At 37.7% G+C, this 21,009-nt stretch overlaps 1 protein-coding gene across 3 annotated transcripts in view; it reads right to left on the bottom strand.

Annotated features, from left to right (window-relative positions):
• The window catches only part of ITCH (itchy E3 ubiquitin protein ligase), a 134,151-nt gene that overhangs the window by 38,448 nt on the left and 74,694 nt on the right, over positions 1-21,009 (bottom strand). For all 3 annotated transcript variants that reach the window (XM_064382330.1, XM_012455158.3, XM_064382331.1), the window contains 4 exons: positions 18,686-18,860; positions 15,016-15,085; positions 8,051-8,135; positions 6,319-6,447 (listed from right to left, as the gene is read on the bottom strand). In XM_064382330.1, coding sequence (XP_064238400.1) covers positions 6,319-6,447; positions 8,051-8,135; positions 15,016-15,085; positions 18,686-18,860 — 459 coding nt within the window. The remainder of the gene's footprint in view (positions 1-6,318; positions 6,448-8,050; positions 8,136-15,015; positions 15,086-18,685; positions 18,861-21,009) is intronic.

The raw sequence follows: 21,009 nt of genomic DNA, 5'->3' as shown, positions 1-21,009 counted from the left end.
TCTTTTTTTTGTTTGTTTTTGTTTTTTGAGATTGAGTCTCGCTCTGTCTCCCAGGCTGGAGTGTAGTGACGCGCTCACTCTAACCTCTACCCCCAAGGTTCAAGTGATTCTCCTGCTTCAGCCTCCTGAGTAGCTGGGATTACAGGCGCCTGCCATCATAACTGGCTAATTTTTATATTTTTAGTAGAGAAGGGGTTTCACCAAATTGCCCAGGCTAGTCTCGAACTCTTGGCCTCCAGTGATCCACCTGCCTTGGCATCCCAAAGTGTTGGGATTACAGGTGTGAGCCACTGTGCCTGGCCTCTATTTCTTTTTCTCATCTCAATGCACTGGCTAGGAATACCAACAAAATGTTGAGTGAAATAGATATCCTTGTCTTATTCTTGATCTTCTAGGGTATTTCATCATTAATTGTGATGTTGGCTGTAAGCTTTTGGTAAATTTTTTTTCAGTTAAAAAAGTTTCCAAGGTAGCTGAGAGTTTATCATAAATTTGCATTGTATTTTGTCAAAAGCTTTTTCAGAAATGATCATACAATTTTTCTCCTTTAGTCAATTTTTTTTTTTTTTTTGAGATGGGACTCTTGCTCTGTCACCCAGACAGAAGTGCAGTGGCCTAATCTTAGCTCACTGCAACCTCTGCCTCCTGGGTTCAAGAGATTCTCCTGCTTCAGCTTCCTGAGTAGCTGGGACTATAGGAGTGTACCACCACGCCCAGCTAATTATTGCATTTTTAGTGGAGATGAGATTTCACCATGTTGGCCAGGCTGGTCTTGAACTTCTGCCTCGGCCTCCCAAAGTGCTGGGATTACAGGCATGAGCCACTGAGCCCAACCTCCTTTAGTCTATTACTGAGATAAACTCCACTTGATGATAGCATAGTATCATTTTTATATATAGCTGGATTTAATTTGCCATTATTTTGTTAATGATTTTTACACCTATGTTTGTAGAAATATTAGTGAATAATTTTCTTATACTGTTCCTATCTGATTTTGGTAACAATATTATAGGAGCCTGATAAAATGAGATAGAAAACATTCCCATCTTTTGTATTTTATGAATGAATTTGAATAGGATTGATGTTATTTATTACTTTTAAGTTTGATAAACTTTACCAGTGACACACCATCTAGGCCAGAATTTTCTTCATGAGAAATCTTTTTTTTTTTTTTTTTTTTGAGACAGGGTCATACTCTGTCACCCAGGCTCAAGTACAGTGGTGTAATCTCAGTTCACTACAGCCTCCTGGGATCAAGCAATCCTCCCACTTCACTCTCCCAAGTAACTGGGACTACAGGCATGCACCACCACACCTGGCTAATACACTGTATTTTTTATAGAGATGGGGTTTCACCAGGTTGCCCAGGCTGGTCCTGAACGCTTGAGCTCAAGTGATCTGCCCACCTTGGCCTCCTAAAGTGCTGAGATTACTGGCATGAGCCACTGGGCATGCCTTAAGAATTCTTTAATTGTTATGCCTTTGATTTATCAGCTATAGGGATATTTAGACTTACTATCTCTTGTGTCCATTTTGGTGACATACCTTTTAAGGAATTTGTCCATTTGATCTAAAATGTTAAGTGTATTAGCAGAAATATACCCTTTTTTTTTTAATGTCTGTAAAATATATGGCGACATCCCTCTTTTTTTCTTTACACGTATAATTTTTTTTTTTTTTTTTTTTTTTTTTGGAGACAGAGTTTCGTTCTTGTTACCCAGGCTGGAGTGCAATGGCGCGATCTCGGCTCACCGCAACCTCCGCCTCCTGGGTTCAGGCAATTCTCCTGCCTCAGCCTCCTGAGTAGCTGAGATTACAGGCACGCGCCACCATGCCCAGCTAATTTTTTGTATTTTTAGTAGAGACGGGGTATCACCATGTTGACCAGGATGGTCTCGATCTCTTGACCTCGTGATCCACCTGCCTCGGCCTCCCAAAGTGCTGGGATTACAGGCATGAGCCACCGCGCCCGGCCTACACGTTTAATTTTTAAGGATTGTTAGTATTATTAATATTTACCAAAAATACATCTTCTAGCTTTGAGCACTCCATTGTTTCTTTTCCGCTTCACTGAGTTCTGCTTTTATTTCCTTTCTTGTACTTACTTTAGGTTTAATAACTTTCCTTTTTCTAGCATCTCAAGGTAAAAGCAGAGATCACCGATTTTACCTTTACTATATTCTCATCTACTTCTTTAAAACAAAAAGTTTTCCTCTGAAGACTACTTTAGTTAAATCTCACAAATTGTGATATGTGGTGTTTTTATTATTATTCAATATAAAATCTTTCCTGATTTTTATTATGACTTCTTTTTTGAGCAATGGTAGTAGTGTGGTGTAAGGCCCACTGGACTATTGTTAAGTGATGGGGACAAATACAATTCTATCTTACATAAACCACTATTGTTTTAGGATTTTCTATTATAAGCACCCAAACTTAATTATAACTAAAATAAATGATAGAATAATATCTATCAATAATTTATTTCCATATCTAAATTACCTCTGTAATTTCATTAATACCAAATTGGTCTGATTTCCCAGTTTCTGCTTTAAACATAAAAGTTTTTAATGTGTAGAAATATAAAATTAGAAGGTAATAGGGAACCACTTTTGCTCTAAGAAAGCCTAATAAAGACACTATAAAAAAACTACAGACCAATATCCCTTATGAACACTGATGGAAAAATACTAAATAAAGTTATCAGCAAAAAAAAAAAAATCTCAGCAGCATATTAAAAGCATATTTTAATCCTTTTGACTAAGGAGGATTTATTCCTGGAATGGAAAAATGGCTCAACCTACGAAAAATCATCATAATATACCACACTAACAGAATGGGGTGGGAAAAATCAAATGATCATCTGACTTGATACCAAAAAAGGATTTTACAAAATTCAATACACTTTCATGATAAAACAGTCCATAACAGAGATAGGAAACACTAGGAATAGTGGGGAACTACTTCAATATAATAATAAACTACTTCATATATAAAAATCTAACAGCAAACATCACATTCAATGGTTAGAAGTTGTTTCTTTTTTTTTTTTTTTTTTTGAGACGGAGTTTCACTCTTGTTACCCAGGCTGGAGTGCAATGGCGCGATCTCGGCTCACCGCAACCTCCGCCTCCTGGGTTCAGGCAATTCTCCTGCCTCAGCCTCCTGAGTAGCTGGGATTACAGGCACGCGCCACCATGCCCAGCTAATTTTTTTGTATTTTTAGTAGAGACGGGGTTTCACCATGTTGACCAGGATGGTCTCGATCTCTTGACCTCGTGATCCACCCGCCTCGGCCTCCCAAAGTGCTGGGATTACAGGCATGAGCCACCGCGCCCGGCAGAAGTTGTTTCTTTAAGATGAGGAACAACACAAGAATGCCTACTTTTGTCACTTGCAGTCAACATAGTATTAGGAGCTCTTGCTAAAGGAAATAAGCAAGAAAAAAATAAAATAAAAGATACCCAAATTGGGAAGAAGAAAACATCCATTTTCAGATGCTATGATCTTTTATGAAGAAAACACTAAATATTTCACACCAAAACCCTGCCAGAACAAATGAATTCAGCAAAGCAGCAGCACACCAAGTCAACACACAATAATCAGTTCCATTTCTATATACTAAGAACAATTTGAAAAGAAAATAAAAAAAAAAATTCAATTTACAATAGCATCACAAAGAATTAAAAATACTTCAGAATTAACCAAGAAGGCAAAAGACTTGTACACTGAGAACAACAAAACACTGCTGAAATAAGTTAAAGAAAACACAACGATATCCACATTCGTGGATTGGAAAACTTAATATTGTTAAGATAACCATGCTACCCCCAATGTGATCTATACATTCAATAAAATCTCCTATCAAAATCCAAAGACCTTTTTTCTTTTTTTGGCAGAAATATAAAAATCCATCCTAAAATTCATATGGAATCTCAAAGGACCTTGAATAGACAAAAGAAGATTGAAAAAAGAACAAAGTTGGAGGACACATACTTCCTGATTTGAAAACTTGCTACAAAGCTATAGTGTGGTATTGGTAAGTCAGACATACAAACCAAGATAATAAAGAGCCCAGAAATAATCCCTTGCATATATGGTAAAAGGATTTTTGACAGTGGTGCCATGACCATGCAATGGGGAAAGGACAGTGAAAGGACAGTCTTCTCAACAAATAGTGCTTGGAAAAACCAGACATCCACATGCAAAAAGATGAAGTTGGAACCTTATCCAACACCATATACAAAATTTAACTCAAAATGGAAAAAAGATAATGTAAGAACTAAAACTAAAGAACTCTCAGAAGAAAACTTAGGGCAAAGCTTTATGATACTGGATTTGGCAATGACTTCTTGGATATAACACCAAAGGCACGGGTGACAAAGAAAAACCTAACAGGCCAGGAGCGGTGGCTCATAGCTGAAATCCCAGCACTTTGGGAGCCTGAGGTGGGAGGATCACCTGAGGCTGAAGTTCGAAACCAGTCTGACCAACATGGAGAAACCCAGTCTCTACTAAAAATACAAAATTAGCTGGGCGTGGTGGCACATGCCTGTACAATCCCAGCTTCCTTGGAAGGCTGAGGCAGGAGAATCGCTTGAACACAGGAGGTGGAAGTTGCGGTGAGCCGAGATCATGCTATTGCACTCCAGCCTGGGCTACAAGAGTGAAACTCCATCTCAAACAAACAAAAAATTGACAAATCAGACATCAAAATCTAAAATGTTTCATGCATCAAAGGGCACTATCCATAGTAAAAAGGAAACCACAGAATGGGAGAAAATAATTGCAAATCATGTTTTGATAAGGTATTAACACCCAGAATATATAGAAAACATCTAAACTCAACTGCAAAAAAAAAAAAAAAAATGGGGAGAGGACTTGAAGAGACATTTCTCCAAAGATACACAAATGGCCAAGAAACATATGAAAAGATATTCAACATCACAAATCATTAGAGAAATACAAAAAAAAAAAAAAAAAAAAGAAAGAAATAGCACATTAAGGATGGCAATTTAAAAAAGACAATGAGGACGAAGGAAAAAAACAGGAGAGCTGATGAGAAAGTACAGAAATTGGAATTCTTCTGCACTACTGGTGGAAATGTAAACTGGCACAGACACTCTGAAAAACAGTATGGTAGTTCTTTAAAAATTCTGTATTTAACAGAATTAATATTCAATCCAGCAATTCTGCTTCTAGGTATAGATACAAAAGTCATCGAAGTAGGGACTCAAACAGATTTGTTTTTTTTTTTTTTTTAAGAGATGAGGTCTCACTCTCACCCAGGCTGGAATGCATTTGGCACCATGCCCAGCTAATTTTTGTATTTTTAGTAGAGATGGAGTTTTGCCATGTTGGCCAGGCTGGTCTTAAACTGTTGACCTAAGGTGATCTGCCCGACTCAGCCTCCCAAAGTGCTGGGATTACAGGCGTAAGCCACCATACCTAGCCTCAGGCAGATAATTGTATACCAGTGTTCACAGCAGCATTATTTACAAACCCCCCCCCAAAAAAAATGGAAACAATGCAAATATTTGTGAATAAACAAAATGTGATATATCCATACACTGGAATATTATTCAGCCTTAAAAAGGAATGAAATTTTCATAGATATTACAACATGGATAAATCTTGAAGACAAGACCTTAGTGAAATAAGCCAGAAACATAAGAATAAATATTGTATGACTTCAGTAATATGAGGTACATAGAGTAGTCAAATTCACAGTGAAAGAAAGTAGAATGCTGGTTACCAGGTCTGTTAAAGTTACTGTTTAAAGGGTACAGAGTTTCAGTATGGAATGATGAAAATATTCTGGAGATGGATGGTGATAATGAATATGCAACAATATGAATGTGCTCAATGCCAATGAAATGTACACATAAAACAAGAAACTTTGTTATATATTTTCCCACATACAAAAAAAGACATAGAGCAAATAAGCAAATCGAAAGGTTACTTCTCAGAAATGGGGTGGGGGAGAAGTGATGGGAGCTTTTTTAAAGTCAAAAAATAATGGGAATGAAAGAAGGTGAAAATCAGAAACCAGAGATTAATTGGTAAGCAGTACAATACCTATAAATTCTAAACAGTTTCACTTAGTGCCGTGTGAACAAATGGTAACAAATATGAAAATCTCTAGAATAAAATATCCAAGAGGGAGATGGAAATGCAAAATACTTACTGAACAGAAACCTATTGTCAAACTAACTCAAGAAATACTAACACTTCCACTCCTTGCTAATTCAAATCTTTATATCAAAAACCTGAAGGACTAGTTTTTTACTTTTAATCTACAATGTTTAGAAAACTTACAGGGCAGATTTTCCTGTGCGGGGATCTATATAGGTGGTAGTTCTTCTATTGTGGTCCACAAAATATGGAATTCCATCCACTGTGAATCTCATTTCCCAACCTTCAGGTAAGGGCTTTTCATTTAATTGACTACAAAACCCAGAAAAAAACATAAACAAAAATATTAAAAGAGTTGCTTGTTTGCCAAGTACAGAAGCTACAAATATCAGTAAACACAACAGAAATCTTTTAGAAAAACATTCAGTTCAGTAATTTCAGTTGTATACTAGACATCTCTATGTGGACATCCTACAAACAGGTTACACTCAGAAGGTCCATCAACCACAACTCAAGTCTTCTGCTGTCTACTTGGCTTATGTTCCCCATTAGCTAGTGACCCACCTTAAACATCTCCTTAACCAAGCTCTAACCATTGTGCCTTAGAAGTCTTCATGTTCAGCCAGGCATGGTGGCTCACACCTTTGTAATCCTAGCACTTTGGAAGGCCAAGGCAGGTAGATCACAAGGTCAGGAGTTCAAGACCAGCCTGACCAACGTGGTGAAACCTCGTCTCTACTAAAAATATAAAAAATTAGCTGGGCGTAGTGGTGTGCACCTGTAATCCCAGCTATTCAGGAGGCAGAGGCAGGAGAATTGCTTCTGTGGTTGAAGCAACCTCCTTTGTGGTACTTTGTTAAGACAACCCTAGCAAACTAATATGCATACTACTATAAAATGTTAGAAAGATAAACCATTATATACACATAATTGTCAAAACATTATTCCTGTAATCCCAGCTAGTCAGAAGGCTAAGACAGGAGGATCACTTAAAGCCAAGAATTGAGAACAGCAGTTGAGAACAGCCTGGGCAACAAAGGGAAACTCTTGTGATAATATATGTATCTCTTTATTAATAAATTAATTAGCAAGTCCTTGTAATGATGTGTGTAAAGAAGTATTCAGAGATACCTACAACAACCACAGAATATTTTTTAACACCCTGTGACTTCTACTGATGGCAAAGTCCTAGGCATTCTTAATTCTACATGGTAGTAGCCTACATTCATAATGGAAGAAGATATTAAATTTCCAGTAAAGTCTAGTGAAACTGAGCATGTATTTTTCTCCCCTCTAAGCCGTATACCCTGGATTCTTAACCAGTGATCCCAGGTTAAGAAACCCTGATTTAGAATCACTAATCTGTTCTTAGTAATTTAAAATATATAATAAGTATATTCTCACGTGCCAGTGAAGTATTTTGTTTTTTCTATTGGTTTTTACAGGCCTCAACCTGTCCTCCAGGTTGGAATGTACTGGCACAATCATGGCTCACTGCAGCCTCAACCTCCTGGGATCAAGTGATCCTCCCACCTCAGTCTTCCAGGTAGCTGGGACTACAGGTTTAACATGCCAACACACCCAATTTTGGGGGATGTTTTTGTAGAGACAGGTCTCACTGCATTACTCAGGCTGGTCCTGAACTCCTGGCCTCAAGCTGTCCTCCCTCCTTGGCCTCCCAAAGTGCCAGGATAATGGATACGAGCCACCACGTCCAGCCAAAGGTTTTTTTCTGTGCTTTAAAGAAACTCAAATTTTCCATTAGATGAAAATAATAGTATAATTTTCTCTTTCCAAAGTACGCAGGTGATTAATGTTTTAGGTCTCTGGCAAGAGTATGAACTTTGATCTTCTTCAGTTATTAGAAATAAGGTACAATCTTTAAAAGATTAAATATATAAGTAACTATTCTTACCCTTGACTTCTGGGGTCTTCCCATTGTGTAATTCGAGTGTTGTGGTTGACGAAATATACTCTGCCATTACTGTCTGTTCTCTTCTCTTTGGGAAGGGCGGCAGGGGTTGAGGGGGAAGCAAAACATTAGCATTAGCATTAGCATAGTCTTCTTGCTCAAGGTAAAATAAAATGATCTGAATTTGCCCATTTCTCATTGCATTATTTTATAGTTTTTAAATCACAGCTTTAAAAGGTTTAATTTATTGTTTTGACTATTAAAAGCACATCCTTACTAAAGTTATAGAAATATTACATCTTAGAAGTGAAATAGACATATTTTATTATGTCCTAACCATAAGATCTCAATCCAACCAAGAGCAGCAAGAATAATAAACAGTTATTTAGTTTTCCACACAGGACCTTCATTTTATTCTTAATAGTCCCATAGGGTAGGTTAATTCATCTTTATCCTTAAGATAAGAAAACTCAGATAGGTTAAATAATCTACCTGAAACCTCAGAATTAAGTAGCAGAGATGAGATATAAACTCAGGTCTCCATTCAGAAAATTTTTTTTCCATACCACATCATTTCATTTATTAAAATATAATAAAGTGCCAGGCATGGTGGCTCAGGTCTGTAATCTCAGCACTTTGGGAGGCCAAGGTGGGCAGATCACTTGAGCTCAGGAGTTTGAAAATGGCCTGGACAACATGGTAAAACCTCATCTCCACAAAAAATACAAAAAAAGTAGTGGGCCGTGCTGGCACACACCAGTATTCCCAGCTACTTGTGGGGCTAAGGCAGGAGGATCGCCTGAACCTGGGAGGTCAAGGCTGCAGTGAGCTGAGATCACACCACTGCACTCCAGCCTGGGTGACAAAGTTAGACCCTGTCTCAAAAAAAAAAAAGAGTGTGTGTGTGTGTGTGTGTGTACACAAACATATATAATAAATATATAAGAATATATATAAAATAAGGAATATAATGTAATTTTTTTTGTATATGCTAGGCATTATTCAACTAGAAAAGAACTTATTTCTTTTCTTATATACTTAACATATCTTGTTCCTTAATATACCCAGTTCCAAAATCCTAAGTATCTACAATTCTATACAAGGGATGTGAAGCAGAACTCAGTTCTCTAATTACTGCATCTAAAGCTACTGCTTGTTTCCCAACTGTCTCTTGCTTTAGGATTCTCCTTGTTTTCTTGTTTCCTGTCTACAAAATTTTACCTACTTTCCTGAGATCTGGTTTAAAAGATATGGATATCATTTTCTCTTTTAATAAACAAATTAAGGCTCGGTGTGGTGGCTCATGCCTGTAATTCCAGCACTTTGGGAAAGTCGAGGCAGGCAGATCACCTGAGGTCAAGAGTTCAAGACCAGCCTAGCCAACACGGTGAAATTCCGTCTCTACTAAAAGTACAAAAAATTAGTGTGTTGGTGGGCGCCTGTAATCCCCAGCTACTCAGGAGGCTGAGGCAGGAGAATCACTTTAACCCAGGAGGCGGAGGTTGCAGTGAGCCCAGATCACGCCACTGCACTCCAGCCTGGGCAACAGAGTGAAACTCTGTCTCAAAAATAAATAAACAAACAAATTAAATAGACTTGAAATTTTACGTTCTGCTATTTTTGAACTACTGACTTCTCTGTCCTATTATCAATTAATTCTTCAAAAGACGGAACTCTTCCTGTATCCTAATTTTGTTTGTTCAGCATGTCTCAAAATGAGTAACTGATGTATTTAAGATCACAGAATGATTCAAACTTTTAAAAGCTTAGTTTCTAAAAATCAGCATTTTCAAACAAAAATCTAAGCTTAATCCATGTTGACACAGCTAATTTTTATTTCCTGTGGCTTGAAAAATTAGTAACTATTGGCCAGGCACTGTAATCCCAGCACTTTGGGAGGCCAAGGCTGGTGGATTGCCTGAGGTCAGGAGTTTTGAGACCAGCCTGGCCAACAGGTCGAAACCCTGTCTCTACTTAAAATACAAAAATGGTGGTGGGCACTTGTAATCCCAGCTACTGGAGAGGCTGAGGCAGAAGAATCGCTTGAACCCAGGAGGCGGAGGTTGCAGTGAGCCAAGATTGCGCCATAGCACTCCAACCTGCTGGGTGACGAGTAAAACTCAATCAGAAAGAAGAAAGAAAGAAAAGGAAAGAAAAAGAAAGAAAGGAAGGAAGGAAGAAAGAAAAAGAAAATTTGGTAACTATTTTAAAAATAACACTTGGTATCATTTGGATGAGTTTTAGGTCAATTTATAGTCTTATCAAGTTTGTGTTTGGTAATATTTCCTTTTATTTCCAACACTGATTCCATGATTTTAAGTAGCAGTGATAACAGAAGTTATAGTGGATGTAACTAGTGAGTATCACAAACCTGCTTCTGACATTTAAAGCTACTTCCTATGTCAGCTGATCTTAAAATGGAAATAGAACTCCAAATGTGCATAATACACAGAAAAATAGGACCCTGCATCTTATGACACACGGGTTTTGCTGGTCAAGGCATCTTCAGTGCATAAGCTTATCACCAACTCAAAGGCTGTCTCTAAAGAAAACATAATCACCCACAGTGTTACAGCTTGCACTTGTTAACTCAATAGCAAGATAGGTTCATGTCTTGGCAGTAGCATTAAGTTTTTAAAAATTTATTTGCAGAATCCAGAATTTTCTTTCTCTTTTTTTTTTTGAGACGGAGCCTTGCTCTGTTGCCCAGGCTGGACTTCAGAGCAGTGGCATAATCTTGGCTCACTGCAGCCTCACAACCTCTCAGGTCCAAGCAATTCTCCTGCCTCAGCCTCCCAAATAGTTGCTACAGGCACTCGCCACCACTCCCAGCTAATTTTTGTATTTTTTGTAGAGATGGGGTTTCACCATGTTGTCCAGGCTGGTCACAAAATTCCTGACCTCAGGTGATCCACCTGCCTCAGCCTCCCAAAGTGCTGGGATCACAAGCATAAGCCACCACACCCAGCCAGAATCCTTTCTTGTTTAAAAATATATATCCAAATAATTTTTATAACCTAAAAATAATACTCTAACTACATAGCTGAGCATATATTCAACTTTTTTCTTTCTTTTTTTTTTTTGAAATAGTCTTGCTCTGTCGCCCAGGCTGGAGTGCAGTGAGCAATCACAGCTCACTACAGCCTTGACCTCTCAGGCTCAAGCAATCCTCCCACTTCAGCCACTCAAGCAGCTGAACTATAGGTGTGCACCCCCAAACCTAGCTAATTTTTGTATTTTTTGTAAAGATGGGGTTTCACCATGTTGCCCAGCCTGATCTCAAATTCCTGAACACAAGCCTTGGCCTCCCACAGTGCTGGAATTAAAGGCGTGAGCCACTGTAATGGCCATTCATCTTTTATCTGTCAGGACATTTCAGATTTCAGGGCAAGATTTTCCTTTCAGAAGCTAACATTAGGCAAGAGAAAATTAATAACAAACTTTTTTTCTCATGTATATTCTAAGTATATGCTGCTGAGATCAGCTTTGACACACTTGTGAACTGAAGGCTCATCTACTTAATGAGAGGAAGTGCTGTGGTTATAGAGCTGATTTCTTACTTTGTTGAAAAATCACATGATAAACAATACTGAAATTACTGAACATCAACTCCAAATGCCCATTACAACACTTCCTGACTTGATGAATAAAACAGTAAAATATGTATTCTTTCACAGTAACTATGAACATGAGAAAATATCTTCATACTTGATGGATGAAGCATCTATACAAAGCCCTATTAAGTAACATTGGTGAATCAAAAGCATTCTTTGTTCTCTAGCCTCTACAGTACGTGTATGTGTTAAAAATTCTTCACTGCCTAGCTAGGCATGGGGGCACACAACTGTAATTCCAGCTACTCAGGAGGCCGAGGCAAGAAAATCACTTGAGGCCAGGAGTTCAAAGCTGTAGTGTGCAATTACTGTGCCGGAGAATAGCCATTGCACTCCAGCCTGGGCAACACAGGGAGACCCCTAGCTCTAAAAAAACAAATTCTTCACTGTCAGCTTATGAGATAGTAATGTCTAGTCCTAGCACACAAAAGTCTGAAAGGGTGCAGGCTGTAAGCTGGGATGCTATCATCCTGGGTTAATCCTGAAGGTATCTTGGGTGGGTTGCTTCATCTGATACAGTACCACCAGTATTGTCACTAGTTCTACAAGTAAGGCACATACCCCAAAGGCAGTGAGTAAAGCAGTGCTCAGTTTGAGTAAGATAATCATAAACTCCTTTAGGAAAGGGCACTACTTCAACATGAGGAATGTGAAACCTAAAAATAAGCAGACTGTAAAATAGCAGAACAAGACCCTAATAACCTGACTAAGCTGGATCTTTAGACACAGTATTTTAGCAAAGTGTTGTTGGCTAAAGTAAAAATAAGAAAGATCTGGATGATAAAGAAAATGATGAATACAGATGGCAAGGACCAGCTTGCAGAAGAGGCTTTTCTAATAAAGGAAATGTAGCCCATAACTCGGGTTTCTATAAGCAAGAGGAATTTTTTCTACACCTGCCCTATAGAAGGAATAAAATGGCTTGTTTCTGACCATAACCATGAAGGAGGTCATAGTTTATCTGCAACTTTTTTTTTCTTTTTTGAGACAGAGTCTCACTCTGTTGCCCAGGCTGAAACACAGTGGCACAAACTTGGCTTACTGCAGCCTTGACTTCCCAGGCTCAGGTGATCCTCCCACCTCAGCCTCCCAAGTAGCTGGGATTACAGAGGTGTTCCACCACACCCAGATTAGTTTTTGTATTTTTTTTTAATAGAGACAGGTTTTCGCCATGTTGCCCAGGCTGGTCTCCAACTTCTGAGCTCAAGTAATCCTCCCACTTTGGCCTTCCAAAGTGCTGAGATTACAGGTGTGAGCCCCTATGCCTGGCCTGCAATTAAATTAAGAGGATAAATACATGAACTTTGGATATATCTTTTTAGTGTATGAATTTTTTCTCTTTCTGTAACATAAGACATACAACTCTAGAAATAAAGCTGGGAAACTCTAGAAATGAAACCATCCATGTTTGGGAATGCAATCTGACAGGTAAAGTTCAATATGCCTTGTAAGGACAACATCCTCTCTTCTAAAGTACTTCATACTAACCATTCATCGACCACTCTTAGGCTTCAACAGAGAGAGAACGCTTCTTAACTCCAGACTGCCAGGCTTTGGTAAAGACAGAAATTCAAAACTTACTTTCTTTTTTTTGAGACAGGTCTTGCTTTGTCATGCAGGGTGGAGCACAATAGCGTGATCTCGGCTCACTGAAGCCTCAAACTCCCAGGCTCGAGCAATCCTCTCATATCAGCCTTCCAAGTAGCTGGGACTACAGGCAAGCACCACCATGCCTGGCTAATTTTTTTTTAGTAGAGATAGGGTTTCATCATGTTGCCCAGGCTGGTCTTGAACTCCTGAACTCAAGCAATCCACCTGCCTCAGCCTCCCAAAGTATTAGGATTGTAAGTGTAAGTCACTGCACTTGGTCCACAACTTTCATATGTCCTCCCATTGTTATAAGCTAATAACAATACCAGTTGTAAGTATGGCCTAATACATTTTTTACCTTTTTGACCCACCGAAGTGTTTTGAGGATACCTTTAAATAAGAGCAATGAGATTTCTCAAAGAAAAGAATATATCCCCAGTAGCATTTATTAGCCAGATTCATGTGATATTGACACATCAATATTTTTCTCCATTACTCTGTAATGCTAGAGCAATCTACCTTGGAGACCAATTTTTCCCAGTAAAACTATCTAGAAATACCACTTTCTGAATTTATCCCAATATTATGAAATATCTTCAGCTCTTTAAGACAAAACTCTGTTTCCACAATGGGCTTTATCTTGTTTACCACTTTGTATTAATAAATTCTCTTGCTTCTATGCAAAACTTTCTACACTGCCATCTTTATTCTGAAACCTTGCTACAATGTGATGAGTATCACATAACACTATAAAATAGAACCTAGTAGGGTAGGTCTAGCTTAAAGTCTATTAAGGTCTATTTTAATAACTAAGGTATCAAATATACACAATAACAGAACTCGCTCATAAGCTCCATGGTGTAGGGCATGAAGTCGACACCTTCACATGTGCTCCTTCCACTGTTCTGTCAGATAATGCCAACTTAACTAAACTGAACCTTGTTTTAGGAGAACCAATGTACTTACAATTTTTTAAAAATCTTTTTATTTTGAATTATTACTCACAGAATGTGGTAAAAATTGCACAAAGAGTCTCACATATACTTCAAACCATTTTCTCCGGAGGTGACATCTTATATAGCTACAGTACAGTATCAAAACCACGTTAAGTGGCATTGGTACATTATTGTTAACCACAAACCTTGTTAAATTGTCACCATTTTAAAAAACTGAATTCATTTCTGTAAATGTATAGTTCTATGCATTATCTCATGTATACATTTATGCAATCACCTATCACCAAAATTAAGATACAGAATTATTCCATCATCACATAACAACCCCCTTATGTTACCTTTTATATTTGTATCCACCTCCCACCTACCCTGTTTCCTGACAAGTACTAATATGTTCTCCATCTCTAGCTTTGTTATTTTGAGAATGTTATATGAATTGAATCAGACAGGATGTGACCTTTTGAGACTGACTTTCTTCATCAAGCAAAATACTCAAGACCACCCAGACCTACTGTGTGTATCAATAGTCCATTCCTTTCTTATTGCTGGGTGATCGGTATTTTTAAACTGTAGAAGAGTAAAATAATTCTGAGTATCAATCAAAGTTTATAAAGAGTTCACTTAATGTTTGGGGAATTTAATGCCTATTTGTGAATTAAACTGACATATCCAAAAATAACTTCCCAGACATTCACTCAAGCAAGAGCACAGTATCAGACATAAATGTCTGATTTTTAAAATGACAGAATTGGAAGAAGAAAAAAAAAATGAAATGACCAAATTCAATGAAGAAACTCATGTGACTTACCCCATCCAGGTGGCAATGGACCAAGAGGATCAAATTCTTTATTTTGTGATGTAGCAAATAAATCTTGATTCTAAAAGGAACCAAAAAGTGATGAAACTATTAATAACTTAACAAATTATCTGACAGCAAGCTTATGAGTTCTGATTTCTCTTCCCTGGCCATGTATAACATAGAAAGTTTGCATCTCAAAGAAGTGTCACATGGTTATGGATAAATGCCAATATACTTTAGTTTTTTAAAAACCTGTGCAAACATTATCTAACATTTAAAATTATTTAAAATTAAAATACTACACAAATATGTAATCCTCATCCCCAGAATGACCATTTTTTCATTTGTGCTACAAATTTTACATCAATAATATAAATATTAGAAAAATATATAAACCCCCTCAAAAGTCATTTATAATACTAGTACCCAGAGTCGTCAGATGACTGAGAAAAATCTTGCATGTGTAACTCAAAAACAGAACATCAAATACAGGACATGTAATATACAAAGAATTATGAGAAGAGAGTTGGGGGAGCAGGAAGATCAGGCTGTCAGATGAGTGAAAGGATAGGATTCCAGCTGGAAAGTGTTAATGAGCCTAGAACTGTATGGAAGATTTCTTAAAAGTTTCTAATTATCACATTGGTGAAGAGAAAGATTTGGCTAGATAAAAGCAAAGTAAGAGTCAACCTCTGGAAAAAGAGAACAAAAGTCATACTGACTCGGTGTAGGGACATTAAGTGTATATACAATCAAGTAGAGATAATTATGTGGTCACCCAGTATGACTTTGTTAAATGCTTTCTTCTTTAGTAAAATAAACTAGAGTCTAATTGCATTAAAAATAATTATTCTATGGGGAAGAAAAAAACAAGTAAAATAGTACAATGAATCCCATATACCCAGCACCAGGATTCAACACGTATTAAGACTTAGCCATATTTCTTTATCTCTTTCCTCCTGTTCTTTGTTGAAGTGAAAATCAAACATTATTTCACTCCTACATATTTTAGTACGCCTCTCTAACATCTCTGGACATTTTCTTACATGATCACAATCTCATTATCACATGTAGGAAAGAATCAATGTTAATTTTATCATCTAATACCTAATCTGTAATTAAATGCATTACTGTTAAAATCAGGATCCAAACAAAGTCCTCACGTTACATTAGTCTCAATATAGAGCAGCTCCCCTGCTATCTCTTTTTGTTTCTTTACCCCCGCAATCCCGTGGCACTGGCCTATTACAGAAACCTGGTTGATTGATGAGGTTTTAAAGGACATGAGATATATTACACTTCTGATAAAATAACTCTTGGATTTAGTGCTGTTGAGAACTGCCTTGAACCTCCTGATAGACACAATTATGAAAAAATATGAGAATAGGGAGGCCTGCTGGAAACACTACAAAAGTCTGAGTCCAAGTTACAGAGGAGGTCTGAAAAGTTTGGCACATGACATACCGTACTGACAATTTTAAGACCAAAGTCTACCCCACAGGCTTTCCCTGGACAGATAAACTGGGGACATGCACAATTAAGCCATAGGCCAGGAAGAGCCATTACCCAGTGTTTTATCATCAACCATATCCATCCTGAGACTTAAAATGCTGGGTGTATGACAGCTTCTGCATGCTAGTAAGAGTCAGAACAATGGTAGACAAAGACCACTTCATATATCCAATAAACAAGACTATTTCTGAACAACACCCCATCATTTTTAAAGTAAATGTTATTAAGGATGTTAAATTCATTCACTTTAGCTTACATCTTTGTCTACGTTAACTAAAATAGGCTGTTTAAATTCTATGTAATTTTGAACCACTCTACAACAAGCACAAAGAGTAAAAATTTCAGAAAAGTGATCAAATTATGTTGCATTGGAGAGGGAGGGAAGCATGATGATGAAGGAGCAGCTGTGCTTAAAAAAAAAAAAATTCCAAAGACTCTGAGTACTAAATCGGTCAGGTTTATAGTAGTCAATACATACGGTACATGCTCCAGAAATCTGCTAAATCTGTCTTTTAAAGGGATGTTTTGAAAGACTGTGTAATGCAAAAAATGAGATAAAGGGTACATATACAGAGGTGAATATGAAGGAGAGAAGAGATGGGAACTAACATTTCTAAGCATTCAGTATGTGCCAACTATATTGGAACTTTATTTTAAAGAATCCTCAGAAAAACTGAGGCAATTTTATATCTACATTTATTTTACGGATAAAGGAAATGAGTCTTGATGAGGTTAAGTAACTTACTCAAAGTCATATAGAGAAAGTAACTGTGGAACCAGGATTCGAACCCAGATGTGTCTGACTCCAAAGCCCATGCTCTTTCCACTGGACACCCATGTGGAAACTAGTTTTAAAGAAGGCAGGCAAGCTAGGCATTCAAACCTAGAAGAAATTTGGCCAGGCATACCACAGGTGATTATAATTTAGATAGGAAGGAAGATGTAAAACAGCATAGGAAAAAAAAATGAAAAGAAGGGTAAGGTAGACAGGAGACAAAATTAATTTCACCTTTAAAACCACTGGGAAGGAAAATATAGTAACATCTGTTTAGAGACAGTGACAGGAAAAATTGTTATATGAAAGAAAAGCACCTTAGTCATAACCAGGGAAACAAGGGAAGGCTGCTGATAAAGGTGAATTTGTCTACATCAGTGAGTGCTATTATGATGATGAGGTATCAGAAATAGACAGGAATATGGAGAAAAGGGATAAAATTATGCCTAGTGAGGACAGGAATATGAAAGGTGCTGTTTTACTCTGATAATTCTAACAGGGATGATACCAATGGCAGTGGAGGGGAAGGGATGGTGATGGAGAGGGCGTTTTCTCCTGAGCTCTTAAAGATTTGGTTTTCTTCTGTTTTGGTTCTATATAACAAATCCATCTTGTTTGGCACAGAGAATCAAATTTCTCAATGGATTATTTTCCTTTCCCTCCACAGAAAAGATCAATGATACTGTATGACTTGAGAGATTATAAAATTCCTAGAACCAAAGACTGCATAGAAAAGGAAGCATTAATATATTTTGGTGTACTTACACTATTACTGCAATATTGCTCTACAGGAAAATATGTAAAATTTAAACCATTTGTTTTCAGAAGGGAAATGATTTTATATCAAAGATAATATAGGTATGAAGCCAGAATAATATAGTAAGCATACTCCTATAAAGTATCGAATTTCTTCAGTCTCCCAGGGTACCAAATAATTTAATAGGTAAGCCTTACCTCCAAATGGTAAAAAGTGGTTAAATTCTATCATAAGTTCTGTATAACCACTTTAGAGTCAGATGCTCTTAGACCCAAGTCTTCAAATGTTTTGGCAAGTCAAGGCAGTAGTAAATTTTAAAATGTTTTAATTATTTTCAAACTGCTTGGGTTTATTTTTACTATTCTTTTGTTTATGAATTTTAAGTTGTCTAACTTCTTTTTTGCTTATTTTTAACATTAAAAAGAAAAGGAAGTTGGACTTAAGCGAATTACAAAAGGGAAAAAATAGATCACATACAGAATACCCCAGACAAGGTCTAAAAATAATACCCACTAACAGCAACAACTGGTTTGCCATGCTACTTGCACCTTCTTTTTAGTGCTTTACATGACATATGCTGGAAAAAGCTAGAAACAAAATATTTTTATTAGTTTATTAAACAATAGGCTGCTCACCCCATAAATGAATCTCTGGTTAAACTGCTGCATTGCTCCTTGAAGCTGACTACGCTGTAGCTGCCATTGTTCATAGTTCCGGACAGATTCCAGTGTTGGTCTCTGCCACGTTGTTGTTCTTGTGAAATGGTCAACATAATAAATACGTCCCATGTTGTCAACCCGCCGTTCCCAGCTACATCAGCAAAAAAACAACAAGCTAATTCAACAAATACTTGTGAAACAGATACAAGATTTTACTTGAGAAACTACTTTTCATTTATCTGGGATCTTTTATGTATTTTTAAATAGTTTGTAAGTGAACTTAAGATAAATGTTTCTAAAAATTTATTTCTTGAAAATTCATAAGATGCATTAGTCAGGTTCTTAAAATGCAATATATATTCAGTGAGTAAGTCTCAAATAGTCATTAAGTTTTGAGTTTCTTTTCAATGTTCTTTTTACTGTTTCAATCATAATAGGGACACAAATTGTATATATAGCTTTGGACAGATATCAAAAAGTGTGGTCAGGTGTGGTGGGTCACGCCTGTGATCCCAGCACTTTGGAAGGCCAAAGCGGGTGGATTACTTGAGGTCAGGAGTTCAAGACGAGCCTCGCTAACATGGTGAAGCCCCATCTCTACTAAAAATACAAAAAGTTAGCCAGGTGTGGTGGTACATTCCTGTAGTCCTAGGTACGCGGGAGGCTGAGGCAGAAGAATAGCTTGAACCTGTGAGGCAGGGGCTGCAGTGAGCCAAGATCGTGCCACTGCACTCCAGCCCGGGCAACAGTCAGTCTCTATCTTAAAAAAAAAAAAAAAGGAAAAAAACAAAACAAAACACTTTTTTGCAAGAACACACCTAATTTCCCATCTTTTTGTTTTTTTGAGACAGGGTTTTGCTCTTGTTATCCAGGCTGGAGTGCAATGGCACGATCTTGGCTTACTGCAACCTCTGCTTCCCGGGTTCAAGCAATTCTCCCACCTCAGCATCCTGAGTAGCTGGGATTACAGGCATGCACCACTAATTTTGTACTTTTAGTAGAGATGAGGTTTCTCCATGTTGGTAAGGCTGTTCCTGGCTAATTTTGTATTTTTAGTAGAGATGGGGTTTCTCCATGTTGGTCAGGCTGGTCTCGAACTCCTGACCTCAGATGATCCACCCAAAAAGGAAACTACCTCCCAAAGTGCTGGGATTACAGATGTGAGCCACTGTGCCTGGCCAACTTCCTATCATTTTAAATGAGTACAAAATATGTAAGTAAACACTGATACAAATGTTCTGAATAAAACATCTGAAACACAATTGATTATGTTGATTATGAACATGATTCATAAACGAATTGAATAACTTCATTATTTCTACCTGGTTGGTTATTTAGGGTGGTTTCCAATATTCTGATGTTATAAATAATAAAATAATAAATATCCTTAATGCAGCAAACTGTTTCTTCCTTTGAATTGTTTCTTCAGGATAAATTTCCCAGATTACAAAGGGTGTGTATTAATATATAATTATGGTGGGCGGGTGTAGGGAGGATGACAGGGTCTGCTTCTGTTGCCCAGGAGTACAGTGACACGATCACAGCTCACTGAAATCTCGAACTCCTGGGCTCAAGAGATCCTCCCACCTCAGCCACCTGATTAGCTAGCCACCTGATTACAGACACATGCCACCATGCCCAGCTAAGTTTTTTCACTTTCTATAGCGACAGGGTGTCACTATGCTGCCCAGGCTGGTCTCAACCTCCTGGCCTCAAGTAACCATCCTACCCTGGCCTCCCAAAGTGCTAAGATTTCAGGCATCAGCCACTGTACCCAGCCCCAGCAGCAATTTATAAGGCAAAGTTCCTCACCAACACTTGATATTATCTGCTAATTTAATAAGTAAAACAGTACCTTTTCAGGGTTTATTTACTTCACATTACTAATAAGGTTAAATATTTTTTCATGTGTGCTACTGACTTTCCTCTGGTTAAAAAAATAGTTTTTCTTTGATTCTTTTATATAATTTTTTTGGCGGTTTTTTTTTTGAGACAGTGTCTCGCTGTCACCAGGCTGGAGTGCAGTGGCGTGATCTTGGCTCACTGCAACCTCCACCTGGGTTCAAGTAATTCTCCTGCCTCAGCCTCCCGAGTACTCAGCTGGGACTACAGGTATGTGCCACCATGCCCAACTAATTTTTGTATTTTTAGTAGAGATAGGGTTTCACCATGTCGGACAGGATGGTCTCGATCACTTGACCTCATGATCTGCCCACCTAGGTATCACAAAGTGTTGGGATTATAGGCATGAGCCACCGTGCCCAGCCTATAATGTTAATGTTAAAGGCTTAACATTATGT

Source organism: Aotus nancymaae, unplaced genomic scaffold (assembly GCF_030222135.1).
Source record: "Aotus nancymaae isolate 86718 unplaced genomic scaffold, 86718_ANA_hifiasm-v0.15.2.pri h1tg000029l, whole genome shotgun sequence".
Classification (NCBI taxonomy): Eukaryota; Metazoa; Chordata; class Mammalia; order Primates; family Aotidae; genus Aotus; species Aotus nancymaae.
The sequence above is the reverse complement of the archived record's forward strand: the minus strand, read 5'-3'. Positions and strand labels throughout refer to the sequence as shown.